Source organism: Ursus maritimus (assembly GCF_017311325.1).
Source record: "Ursus maritimus isolate PB19 chromosome X unlocalized genomic scaffold, ASM1731132v1 scaffold_X1, whole genome shotgun sequence".
NCBI classification, from domain to species: domain Eukaryota; kingdom Metazoa; phylum Chordata; class Mammalia; order Carnivora; family Ursidae; genus Ursus; species Ursus maritimus.
In genome coordinates, this window is record NW_024423319.1 from 27,551,979 (window position 1) to 27,565,482 (window position 13,504).

Consider the following 13,504-nt stretch of genomic DNA (forward strand, 5'->3'; position numbering starts at 1 on the left):
GTTTATACTGCTTTCCAAGACCATAAGAAACATGGTATCTCAAATGTCATATTTTCTGTAATTTACTCTATAAGCCTTCAACATAAATTGTGTGGTAGAGATGTGGGTGATTTAGTCTGAATCTACACCCTTGCGGCGGGGGGAGGGGGGCAGGGGCGAGGCGAGGGTTCAGTTACACTTACCGGGAAATACACAGTGCAGGAGTGGTTATCAAGCATTTAAAAATTCCAACCAAGAAGTAGTTCTACAAGCACTTTGGGTATCTTTATCTCTAAGGAACACCAGAGGCTTTTAAAATTAACATTAAATTTCTCATTGGTGACCTCGGTAGTGTTCAATATATGTTGATTGGCTAGAAATATGGTAGGGGTGTTCCCAAACTAGCAGAAAGAAGATATAAGGATCTAATAAGCTCTGTAGTGTTATCCCTTAGAAATGGTACCCTAGGCTTAATTTGTAAATAGTCCTGTGGGCAGCCACTAATGAGGATTCTTGGTTACCTGCAACTTGCCACCAGAATATTGTTTGCCCCACGTGAACCTTCATGCAAGATGCTGTTAGAGCACCTAAAAGGAAAGGCAGCTGGACTTGACTGAGGCTACAGAACAAGCTGTCCAATTATTTTTATGCCTACTTGCTATTATTTTAATGAGAAACAGAATTTTTCTGAGGCATATTTTAAGTCTGATAGTGAAGTTATGGGGTGAAGACCTATAGTGTTCACTTGAACTATGGCAAGCTACTGATATCCAACAAAACGTACCTAATCATTCGGATGACCAAATCGGCTTAGGTCGGTTTATACAGCTCCACACAACTAACTATAGGTCCCTGTTTTGGACCCAGGTCTAAAGTTAGAGAGCCTCTGTCCTGGGGTGAATGAGAAGTTCCCACCCTGGGTGAATATTGGCAGAGCCGTGCTTGACCCTGTGGCCTCCCTTTTGTGGACCTGGGATTTGCATTTGCCAGAATCTAAGCAGTTTCCCCTGTAGCACCCCCTGGTAGCACCTCTTCTGACCTGCTGAGCACTTGTTAATGACCCCGTGCCAGGCTTCTGCTCTTGCCGCACGCCTCAGCGTTGCCTGGAGGAAGGTTAGTCATGGTTAGTCAACCACGAAAGGCCACTGGGTGTATAGTGTCTGCACACAGGACCGTAAGTGTGTGCACCAAGGGGAGAAAGTTCCGCCGTATTGAGGTACCTTGATGGCACGCTAAGAGGACAAAGTCAAATAGTTCTTTTGTGCAGAAGGGATTTTCTGATCTTCTCAGTACTTTAAACTACGAGTTAATAGAACTTCCCTCAACTAGTGACTTAGCTGTTAGAGGAAGGGGGATAGAGCAGTGCAGAGGGCAGAGACTCACACTTTCCCCAAGGCCTGTTGCAGATGTTTTGTTTGTCCCACGGTTTTTTAAAAAATGGATTTGAGGTGTCTTCAGGTGAGGGGCATGGACTCTCCAGACGGCCGCAGGCCCCACCACTCCACACCTGGCCCAGTTGACACATTTATGTCATCCACCTGGCCCCTGTGATCATCGGTGATTTCAACCCCTGTTGAAATTGAATCCAGACTCTAGAGGCAGGAATAGCTCAGCTAGAATCCTGGCCTCACTAATGAGCCAGCTGTGTGACCTGGAGCTCGTTGCTTCTGTATGTTTTGAACGACCTCCGATTCCTCTTTTATAAAATGAAGATGAGAGTACCTCCTTTCTAGCAATGTTGGGCTGATTCCATGAGATAAGGCATGTAGAAGGCTTAGTGCCACGTCTTCCACACAGTATGGGCTCAGTGAATGGCAGTCAATATTATTCCAGCCTTTGTTGATAGCAAGGATGACACCATGAATACCATATAAAGTGACTGCAGTGATCTGCTTTTTAACAAATGGGTTGGCGTTTGCCATAACATCTAGTTTACAGCATGGCTAAGGACCCATCACTAGCTAACAAGCAAAGAAGAGGAGAAGTCAAAAATAAAATCATTGCCTTGTCTCTACTCACCATTGCAAAGAGCAGATTTGCTTTAACTCAGACGCTGTGACTTGAGGCTAGTCTTGGTTCTCTCAAGTCTTGGATTTCCAACCTGAAAGCCACTCACTAATGCTCACATGGGCCAAAAGCACCTCGCTTGCTTACAGAAGTCACATAAGCGAGAGTGCCTGGTACGATGCCTGGAGCTTAGTGGGCACTCAACAAACGTTCCATCTGAATCCATAGATCTCTGTGTGCAGTCCCAGGGCTAATTAAACTAGTGATTCCCAAAGTGAGTGTGCATTAGAATCACCCATAGAGCTTGTTTTAAAAAATAAAAGGCCTATCCTTATATTTTCTGATTTAAAACATCTGGAGTGTGACCTAGGAAATCATATGTTTAACAAACATCTCTGGTGATTTTGATGCAAGTGGTCCAATTCAAGAAATACTGTTTTAAACTAACCAAGAAGTAGCTTTGGAGATAACAATGAAATACAAGAATATTTGAGACTCTGTAACAGGTTCTGGCTGACTGTAGATGTTGGCAGCCTTTCTACCTTAAATGTGTAAAGGTGTTCACCCACACAGAGACCCACACGCACATGCACACAATTACTGCTGCGCAGGCTGGGTCCTGTCCCTTCCTGTCTCATTCGTTGCTGGTAGCCTGATCCCCTTCTGGGCAGCTGCAAGAATGAGGCCCTGCTGGAATAAGTAACTGGCAAGGCAGGTCAGCCAATCATGGGTAATCGAAAGGGAACTAGTTTTGATTGCAACATTTTTAAAAGGCTTAAAAAAATCCTCACCATCCTTCATCACAAACTGGTTTTACTTCCGAAAATATCCCACAGTAATTGTGGGGAATCTAGAGGCTGAGATCATCCGTTGCAGCAGACAACCGTGCACGGCAGAGAGGATACACCCACCACTATCAAAAGGGTACGACTTGAAGGGTCAAAGGCAACTAAAATCTTAGTGAAGAAGCTCCCAGAATTTATCCATGGAGAAAGGCAAACGTTGCCCAATAGGTGAAGTGTATATTTGAGGGACTCTTCCTCATCTTCAAGAGTCTCCCAGTGCCCCCTGCCTGCCCACCATCCATTTGATGCCCCCACTTTCTTGGGAAGGTGCCTTCTTTGGGGCACTTGCCTGTCTTGGAAAATCTCCCCTAAGGATTCCGCAAGGTAATAGGCAGTAACCCGGTCAAAGAATTCTGGTTGAAATCTTAATGGCTGCTAAGGATTTAACTCACTCACTTTCAGATAGTATGCTTGCATTTTAGCACAGCCCTGTAAGTGCCGTTACACAAATAAATACATTAGTAGAATTTCAGAGCAACGGCAGACTGCCCTAGGGGGGCAATATTTAGGGTAGTAGGGTGCCATGTGGCAGCCTTCGAATGACACTGGGTAAGCTTCTAATGACTTCTCTGGAGCAGTCCTCAGCTCCGATATGTTCGAGAGCGACATTACTTCCCTTTCCTCCCCTCTACCTCACAATGTGTTCTTGGCACCAGCCTTGAAAATGGAGTCGATTTTTCCGGTTGTTAGGGAACCAGACAGAATTCGAGTTGTGTTGTACTCCCTGGTTCTCACCCGGTTTCAGGGAAGTCAGACAGCTGAGGAGCAGAGGCTCCGTGCCTCCTCCTGGCACGCCTTGACCCAGAGAAGCAAAGTGGAAAGGCAGTTGCCACTGCGTGCCAACCTTAACTCTCTCGGGCAGGTTGTTTCTAAAAGGGACACTTTGGGTGTGGCAAGAAGCCAAGACTCTGTCATCTCATCCTGGCTCATGAGCTACCTCCTCTCTCAGCCTGCCTTCCAGTCTTCCAAATCCCTACAAAAAGCAACCCTAAGTAGACGCTCTCATCAGACATCTAATCATGCCACCTACAGACATGGCTGAATGGGACACAGCGTTGCTGGGAATGTGATAGGGACATCCTTGAATGAGCCAAATGTGTCTCTTACAGAACCTTCTTTGGAAGGCAAAGAGGTACAGATAGGGGTAAGAGCTCGTCTGGGAGAGCCTTTTTCTTTGGTAATCGCGGTCTCCCTGCTCTGGACTCTTCCTACTCAAAGTGGTTTGAATATCAGCAGCACTGGCATCACCCCAGAGTTTGCTAGAGATGCAAATTCTCGGACGCTACCACAGACCTATTGAATCAGGACCTTCATTTTAACAAGATTCCCGGGTGACTGTTGTGCCCATAAAAGGTTGGGAGGTGCTGTTCTAGACTGAACTGGGTCCCATAGGGTTAAGGGGTCCTTGGCAACTCTGTTTCCTCTCCTTATCCCTCCAGAGCTACCATTTAGGGTCTGTGAGGGGGAGAATGCTGCCTTGTAATCCCTACATTCTACGTGCCAGCCCAGGGAAAGGAAACTTTCCTATGAGACTTTTCAGCTTCCTCACCACCTTACTCCCCTCCTATGACCTCGGTTCCACGCTGGTGTATCTCCCGCCAATGCCCACAGAGGCACCTTCAGATTCAACAACAGCCTCTTTTTTTTTTTCTTTTGGCAGTGCATATGAAAAGTTTACACTTTTTTAGCCCATTTAATCGAGGTATGGTTGACATATAAAAAAATGCCATACGTATTTGCCTCCTAAATCAAATGAATCCCTATGAACTGTGGCTGCTCCCCCAATTACCACAAGGGCCAGGTTCGACATGGTGAAGCCGCACCTGCCCTCTGCCCTGTGTACTTACACCGAACCTCCCATGGGCAGGTAGCTTTTTACTTTGGCCTGTAGAGGTCTTCCATGACCAGGGCCAGCTGATCTTTGCTTTGGGTAGAGCCAACAGCCACTCTGTGCATCACGTCCAGAAACACACCCATTTGAGTAGCTTTCCTTCCTGGAAACTGAGGCATTATGGTTCCCACAGTCTCTGGTTTTGAAGCAAATATTCCTGGGGCGCCTGGGTGGCTCAGTTGTTAAGCATCTGCCTTCGGCTCAGGTCATGATCCCAGGGTCCTGGGATCGAGCCCCCCATCGGGCTCCCTGCTCTGCTGGGAGCCTGCTTCTTCCTCTCCCTCCCACTGCCCCTGCTTGTGTTCCCTCTCTCACTGTGTGTCTCTCTGTCAAATAAATAAAATAAAATCTTTAAAAAAATAAAGCAAATATTCCCGTTAGGTATGCTAACCCCTTTTCGGCCACTTTCAGCTAGATTCCTGTATGACGTAAAATGCTGTCACCCCTAAAGTAGAGTTGCAGGCCCTCGGGAGGCTAGATCAAGACCAGGGATATTCTGACCGAGAAGGGTCAGGAAAGTCCAGAGCGGAGAACAGTGCCTGGGTAAGTTTATTGTGGCTGGGATGCCAGTCAGGGGCCACTCGGAGAGCAGCAAGAGGTCGTGGGCCAGGCAGGCAGAGCCAGAGGGGGAAATTATGGCAAGAGAAGAAGCAGAGTGTGAAAGAGGACAAATTCTGCCTGGGTTCACCTTTTGCCAAGGACTGACCCCTTTTGGGGGGCTGCTGCCCTCGCTCAAGGCTCGTCCCCCACACAGGCTGAGGCTATTTGTAGCTCTACGTCTGGAGCGCAGACATTTCCCGAGCGGGAGGGAGTTCCTTTTGCGTCTGCACGACTCCCACACTCCCGCTGAAGAACACCCATCGCCCCCACCTAAGGTTTGAATTGCACCCTCCTGTGGGCATTTTATCTAATTAGACCCGAAGTATCAAAGCCAAAGGAACAAAGTCAAAATGTGACTTCTTTTAACCGACCAGGTAAGGTATGCAGATAATATTCCTGACCTGCAGAGAAGGTAGAAAGTTTTGTCAAAGGTCCTTCAAATCTGTTCGCAGTCTCCATCTGAGTTCAGAGCTAAAGCAGCCGAAGAAGCATGTTTACTCTCCCAAAGTTACGAATTCCCTCTTCTCAAATTCTGGCCCTCTCTGAAAATCCACGCCGTCTATTAATCCTTTAACCCACCGTATAAAAATGACGAATCTCTTACCCACAAAGGAAGACGAACAACAACACCTCGGGAGCCTTATTTATTTTCCAGTCTCTTAAAATGAAATCAGCCAATCACCTCTGACTACCCCTCATAATGACATTTCAAAATAAATCCACCAGGAGCCAAAACCAGAGCATAAAAATCTCAACCAGCTCCCACTGTTCTCATTCCATCCTGGGGAGGAGGGAGAAAAGGCAGAACTACAGAAACCTCGGATAGAGGTCGAAGTGGGGGGATGTGGAAAACTAGCTTCATTTTAGGGGGGAAAAGTTTAAATTGCGGAGAGGAAGAAAAACCGTGGCTCGTTTGGCTGTACGCAGAGAGAGCGAACAATAGTTTTCTTTGTTCCTTCCGCTCAGACCCTTCCCGGCCGTCCCCCGCCCCCACTTAGTAGATCAACAGGAAGCTGCCTTCTGGGGAGGCGGTGCACTTTGCTAGAAGCTCACCTTTACAGCCTGCTGATTGCCATCTATTTTTATGGCCCAAATGAACAGCATCACCTTCCTCCCTCCTCTCCACATAAAAAATAGATTTTAAAAAACCCATAATAAACCTTGTGAGAAGGTGACTTAAGTCTTTGGCACCACGGAGGCGACCTCTTCGTGCTTCAGTGGGCTAAGCCAGCTGGCCAGAGGGGCTGAGAAGTGGGCTAAGCCAGGGAGCTTGTTGAAGGCTGGCCAGCAGACAGAGGAGAGGGACAGCAGCAGAGGCACAAAGATGGGGAGCTGGGGGTGGGCGGGCGGTGGAGCGGGAGCAGTGGACATCGGTTAGCATAACGCAGATCTGTTTGAGGGCAGGAGCAGTGATGCTGGAGGTCTTCACCCTGGGTCCAAAGACTACTCAAAAAAGACCAACACGAAAACCCAACCAAACCCACCAAAGAGCAGAGAAGCAGATCAGGGGAGACATTTCCTTCCCAAATGGACCTAAACAGTTAAAAGGATCCTGGCAATTAGAATAATTAGATAATTAGATTGTGACTCTGTGGGCAAAGAGACGGAAACCTGTCTCAGCTAAGTACACTTGGTAGCGAAATGCGCTCAGTTATAAAAGGAGCGTGCTCTCAGCAGGTATATTTCACGGGGCTCGAAAAAAAAATTAATGGAATAAAAATGTGCAGCTGATGAGTTAGGTTTAGGCAGCCAAAGGGATTTTGCCTGGGGCTCCATTAGAGCCTGCACTCCTAAGTCCCACCATCACTATTGCGCCTCCATCAACAGATTTTTATTTAAGCCAACACGTTTAGAGCACAATTCCGTGGTGAATAACCTTTAAGGTTACATTTGCCTTTTCCTTGCTTCTTGCAAACAGTGCGTAATCCACGAGCACATTTGTTGGCTGTAAAGGTGTACAACAGCAATTTTTGCAATGACAGTGTGGAGAGGGAATATGAGATCTGTGTGCTAATGAGCTGACACTGCAGAGGCTGGGGCGATGTAGTGTGCAGTGCACTACAATTGCACAGCAGCAAGACACAGGAGGGGACTTCAAGGGAATCCGAGGGGGCTCCCGAGGAACCAGGACAGCCAAGCCACGCAAATGAGAACGGGCCCTCCCTCGGTGTTTCCACAACCCCCACAGCCCGCGGACCATCAGATGGGGTTTTTCAAGAGCAGACATGTAACTTAAAAACATGTGTGTACATCTCTTTTTATACACACTGATTGTGCGTGTGAACGCATGGATCCTGAAACCGCGGCAGTCACACCTCCCTCCTTTCCAGGGTCATCTAGCTAAACTGAAAAGTCAGACAGCAAACTCAATTAATTCCTATGAAATGGGACCAGATGCTCCAAATCAGAGGAGTGTCTTCAATAAACTTCAATTCACCTCTGAACCGAGATCCCAAATGAACTACGATTCAAAGCCAAAGAGGCTTTTATTGTCCTCTTAAGACACGGAACGAAGTTGGAGTCTGTCTAAGTAAAACTCTTGGGGGTTGTGCAAAAAAAAAGAAAGAAAGAAAGAAAGAAAGAAAGAAAGAAAGAAAGAAAGAAAAAAAAATTTTTGGTTGCTGGTGAAGAAGAGTCTTTAAATAACTGCTGCCGGGATTCATTGTGAGGAAACCTTCTGAATACGTTGGGGGAAGGGATGTGGAGCAGGACACATACAAAAAGCATTAGCCTTTGTTTATTCTTCAGGAGTTTGTTTACCTGCATACCTAAGCCCTGGAAAGTGTGTGCCCGCCCAAGGATTGGGGACGCAGGGAATATCCTGGGAAGAAATCAATTCTAGGGCTAGGACAGGCTGAAACTAGGAATTCTGAACGGAAATAGGGGAAAGTTTCTTTAATTTTTGCCTTCCTGTTCCATACTGAACCAGATAGGAGAGGTGGGGGTGACCAGATTTGGACTCATCAGGGGTTTTCGCCAATTCGCCCTAGGTCGCCAGGAAGGGGCAGGAGAGAGCATCCGGGGGTTTCTTCTCTGCACAACAGTGCAATCAGTTGGAAGAATGGAACCTGGAGTCACCTGCCAGACTTGAGCCCTGAACTAGTACTGTTATGGTTTCTGCATTCAGAGACAATCAGACTGTGGTTGGACTAGTCATCTTTCTCATACTAAGCTTCTAAGCAGCAGCTGCCCGGAGACAGCTTCGGGATCTGGCCCCCATTCAATGATTGTGACATTCAGAGAGGAACTGTTTCGGGGACCAGAGAAGATGGTAGCTTTCCTCCTATGTCTTCTGAGCTGTGAAGTCTGAGAGTGCAACAGGCAGCTGGGTACACATCATTGGTTTCTGGATATTTCCCCTGTGTGTGTCTTTGTGTGCATATATGTGTATTTGACATAACTAAGAGCAAGGTCACTTTTTTGTTTTGTCTTTCTTGTTGCTCAGTGAGCCACACCCATTATTCACATTTTCAAGCCCCCGGCCATAACCTAGCCTTGTAAGCTTTTAAACAGAAGTGCTGTGGATTGGGCATATGGGAGCTGATCAATTTCTTTTCCTTTCCCATGGTTGTTGCTTTATTGACCAGGGAGGTTAAGACATTAAGGCAACTCAACACTGATATGAATGACTTATTGCCTCAATTGTTCTCAAGCTTGAGCTTTTCACGCGGCAAGTATCATTTCCTTCCTGCTACTTGGTAGGGTTCCGATGGCCCTGAGCAGGTGGGCGTCAATCTGAATTGACCATAGAAAAACAGGACCCAAGACCTTGGAAAACAATTATTCCTAAGAAGTTAATTGGCACTCTTATCCCAGTCCTCATTAGTAGAAAGACACTAAGGTGAGTTGAAATAAATATTATTCATTATTATTAATAAATCATGCTAGTTTTCTGTATTTGGTTTTAAATCTGTTCTAATTGATACTTAGGAAACTGCATTTGAGATTCAGCCTCTTGACAAGATCACAGTGCTGCAGGATTAAGAGTCAGATGTGTGTTGTAAGTGCTGTAGCGACAGGCTGGGATTACTGAAATAAGATGCAAAGTATAGACAGACATTTTGTAACTTTCACACTTAGCTGGAATTAATAAGTTCCTATTTTTGTCAATGTCGGAAAGCCAATGAATGTCAAATACAGAGTATCTCAGAACATGTTCATATAAGGATCTGTACCTTCAGCTAAAATTTTCTTAAACCTGCTAAAGTGTCATATTTCATGCAAAGTACTTCACCACCATCCCCTTGACCTAAGCCTTCAAAATCCAAGGAAACTGTGCCCTTGGTGACCCTTTCAACAGTTTTTGGAAGTCACATATCCCTTGAGGTAGAAGAATTTGAAGGAAGTTATATACAAAGTTTCCCGCAATGAAATATAAATATCATTTCTCTCTTGAAATAAAATAAACTCCAAATGCCAAACTATACCAGCCATAAAAGCAAAACATATTTATGCCATCATCAGCCTCATTGTTGTGAAAACTTTTAGTAAAATAAGCTTAGATGAAGAATTACCAGTCTTTCTCATAAAACATTCCATTCAAGAAAAACCTGTGTCCAACAGGCTATGGTCATTTGGTTTCCCATGGTTTTACTCCTCAACATGTCCCCTTTCCAGGAGAATAATCACGGAGCACAACTAGGTATTTCAGAAATGGCTTTGGGGCTGATGAAATTCCTCTCTTTTGATATTCAGGTTTTCTGCAGCAAGCCTCTCCCCTCCCCTCCACCTTTTGCTCTAAGAACTGTGTGGTCCTTAAGAATTGGGGGGGGTGGTGGTGAACAATACTAGGGGAGATAGAACTAGCTTCCCAAATAGTAACCCGAGCCCTTTCTTCTCCCTACCCTTCAGTTTGCCAGGCATTCATCACTTGTAATGAGTTTGTTGTCTTATCAGTTCCTATCAGAGCTCTCTCAGTAAGAAAGGTGATATTATAGGACAGAAAGAGGCCAGGGAACCCAGCCTGATCTGTGCCTCAAGGTCACTTGTTTGCAGAATTTCTCATGTTTGGCTCCTAAATATTAGGTGATTGTCAAATTCAGCTCATTCCTACAGCCAGGCGGGAGCTTTAACAGTCAAGTAATGTACATCCTGAATTGACTCAATCAAGAGGTTTCTTTTTTTTCATCCCATCTGAAGAAATTTCCCTGAACAACCATGCTATTTTTTTCTTTCTTTTTTTTTCCCAGTCAAAAGAGGGGGGTGTGGGGGAGGGAACGCCAGTTTAGCAAGGAGGAAAATAAAACTTCTGCATCTAACATTATTCACAACAGAGTTTTGTGCACTGCCTGAAGTCCCTCAGCAGGAACCTACGGAGTTGATTGATGTCGCATGAGACCTGGATTGACCAGAGCCCCTGAAATGTCTACTGAGGCAATCACCCCCCCTCGAGCACACACGCAGACCCCAAGTCCCACGAGCAAAATGCAAATGAGGTCCCGAAGGTCCCAAAGGGAGGAAAAACATCTACTTACAAGCATTAGTCACAGAAAAACTATTGGAAGAATCCAAGTGATCTACGTGGTAATTCAAATGGAAGGGCTTCTCCGTGGTGTTCTGGTTGGTGTTGTATAACTGCACGGCAAAGCGGAAAGCGCTGTGCTCCTGCACCGTGTTTCTCATGAAAAGTCCACCTAGAAGCAAAAGGAACCGAGATTTGGTTCGTGTCCCCCCCCCCCGGACCGGCTAGAAATTGGGGAGCAATACAGATAGGGGATATCTCTCAATGGCACTGGGGTGTGCGGTGATTATTGATTTTCAACCTGTGTGTCTTTCTAGACTCTTGTGAACTCAAATTTTGGCCAAGAGAAACCAGATTTTCCTCCTGACTGAAGAGGAGGAGAAGAGGCCGGAGACAAGGGGGAAAGGGGAGAGGGGGAAGAGGGGGCTGCTTTGGGGTAGGACGATGGAACCAAGCGCGGGACTTGGTTCTTTCTCAGGCAGTAGCTTCCTCTCCACTTCTCCCCCCCCCCCACCGCCCCGCCAACCCCGACGCCCATCTCCACAAGCTGGCTCATCTTTTCCTGGTGCAAAGGGAAGGGTTGCGAAGAAAAACAATTCCATTCCCCCTGCTGCCCCATCCTGTTCCCGGTAGCCATCTCCCACCCCACCGGACAATACGGGGGTTTGGTTCAGTAACCAATTCTAACTTCTCGACTTGTAAATACAAGACAGAAGCTGAGAGAACTCTCTCCCAGCGCCCGGGAGCCGGGCTCCAGACAGACACGGCGGCAATTCATGAATTCGTGGTCTGCGTGACTTAGCCGCCCGCCCGCCGGCTCGCTCGCACGGCTCCCTGCCTCACCCCTGCCTCCTACCCCATCCGCCACCGACTCCGGCTGCCGCCCGGGTCTGGGGATCCAGGGTGGGCTTCCAGCTCCCCCAGCTCTAGCCGGTCTCCGACAGACGGACACGCGGGACGGGGCGCCCTGGCGCGGCCAGACAGGCGGCATCACCCTGGGACAACTTCCAGCCGCGGCACGCACGCCATGGCAAAGTCCAGAGCAGCCAGCCGAAAAGCCGCGACTCTTCGCCCCTTTGCAGCCTCCCGGCCTCCCGCATGCTTCCCCTGCTCCGCTCCTCTCGGAAACGCCGGCAGCCCACCGCTCCCGTCCCCAGCCCCAGGAGACCCCCTCCCGTCCCCGCCGCTCCCCAGACCAGCCGGCTCCCTGGGGCTCAGATCCCCGCGGTTCCTGCCCGGTCCCCGTCCCCGGTCCCCTCCCCAGGCCATGCAGGATGGGGACCCGCGGCCGCAGCAGCCCCGCCGGGGCAGTGATCTCGGGCGCAGGGGAGCCCGGCCCCACTGGCTGCTTGCTCGCGCTTACCTATGCTGATGGTGTTGGGGAATCCTCCGTGAGAATGACCCAAAAGCCCCAGGACTAAAAGGAAGACCGCCCGGAGCACGTTTTGCCCCATTTTCTTCTGCCTGGCCATGCTACGCCTAAAACGAAGCTGACAAGAGCATGGGCGCAACTCAGGAGTCGTCAAAATAATAATAGAAAAAGAAAAAGAATTCGCCGGCTCTTACACCCCCTCCCTTCAACTTGCTTTCGCTCACTCTTCCTTTCCACCCCACACTAGTCCTCCTCCTCCACCGCCTCCTCTCTCTCTCTCTCTCTCTCTCTCTCTCTCTCTCTCTCAATCTCTCTCTCTCTCTCCCTTTCTTGCTCCCTCTCCAGGCTCTCTCACACCCCCTCCCCGCCCCCCACCTCACTTCTGTCTTCACACCAATCTGGAAGGCGGGTTCATTGGCTGCAAGCTCGGTTCGCCAAAGCGATCTCTCTCCCTATCACTACGAGAGGGAGAATGAGAGAGAGAGAGAGAGAGAGAGAGAGAGAATAAAAACCTAAAACACCGAACAAAACAAAAAAGGACAAAACACCGAGAAACAACACAAACAAACAAACAAACAAAAAAAACCCCAAAGAAACAGAGAGAGAGAGAGCGCGAGACAGAAAGAAATTATAAAGAAAATCCGAGACTTTTCTTCCCCCAGAAGATGGTGGGTCTAAAGAGGGGAAAAAAGAAGGAAAGAGCGAAAAGGCTCAGCGCCGGTGAATTGGGCTCTTCCAATTGGGCCGGTAGGGGGATATTGATCAAAGTTGATCTGACGTGGAATTAAAGCCGCACACCGCTTAGCTCCACTGCAAACTGCAGCCCCGGACTGCAAAGCCTCGGCGCTGGCGTTTGTCAACACCGGAGATGGGATCGATAGAAATACACTAGTCTTCACGTGGGCTACCCTTTCAAGCGGCAACTGGCCCTTTAAAAAAAAAGGAAGAAAAGCTGCATTGCCTTAGCGTTTGCGTGTCTGTCTTGAAGAAGAGGGGTCTTGCGGGGGGGGCGGTTAGCGGTTACTCCGGAGTCTTTGTAGAGACTCGGAGAAGCAGTTCCCATCACAATGCGCCCGAAGATGCTGCGCATGCCTGGCCCTGCCGCTCAGTTTTTACAGCAGAGATCCGAGGGCGAGTGAACAACCGTCCCCCACCCCATGGCTCTGGGAGGCCAGTACCTCCCCTTACCCAAGTGCACAGCCGGGCTTGCGGCGGGGAGAGGGCCGTGATGGGCAGTGTGAGGCTGACTGTTTTGGAGGGCGTAGAAAAGTATGTGCGTGGAAGTGGTAACTAAAAGGTTAATGAAAAGGACGCTCAGTCCCACCGAGAAGGAGGATAGAAGTGTGGGA

The 13,504-nt window shown here is 48.1% G+C and overlaps 1 protein-coding gene across 3 annotated transcripts in view; it reads right to left on the minus strand.

Moving 5' to 3' along the window:
- The window catches only part of GRIA3 (glutamate ionotropic receptor AMPA type subunit 3), a 282,865-nt gene extending 270,212 nt beyond the window's left edge, over positions 1-12,653 (minus strand). The window contains exons 1-3 of one of the 3 annotated variants that reach the window (XM_040628382.1): positions 12,536-12,653; positions 12,147-12,273; positions 10,797-10,955 (exon numbers count right to left, since the gene is read on the minus strand). In XM_040628382.1, the coding sequence (XP_040484316.1) occupies positions 10,797-10,955; positions 12,147-12,255 (268 nt within the window). In that variant the 5' untranslated portion in view covers positions 12,256-12,273; positions 12,536-12,653. Of the gene's footprint in view, positions 1-10,796; positions 10,956-12,146; positions 12,455-12,530 lie in introns of those variants that run through there. The other 2 variants (XM_040628376.1, XM_040628391.1) reach the window with 2 other exon arrangements.
- Positions 12,654-13,504: the final 851 nt, after the last annotated feature.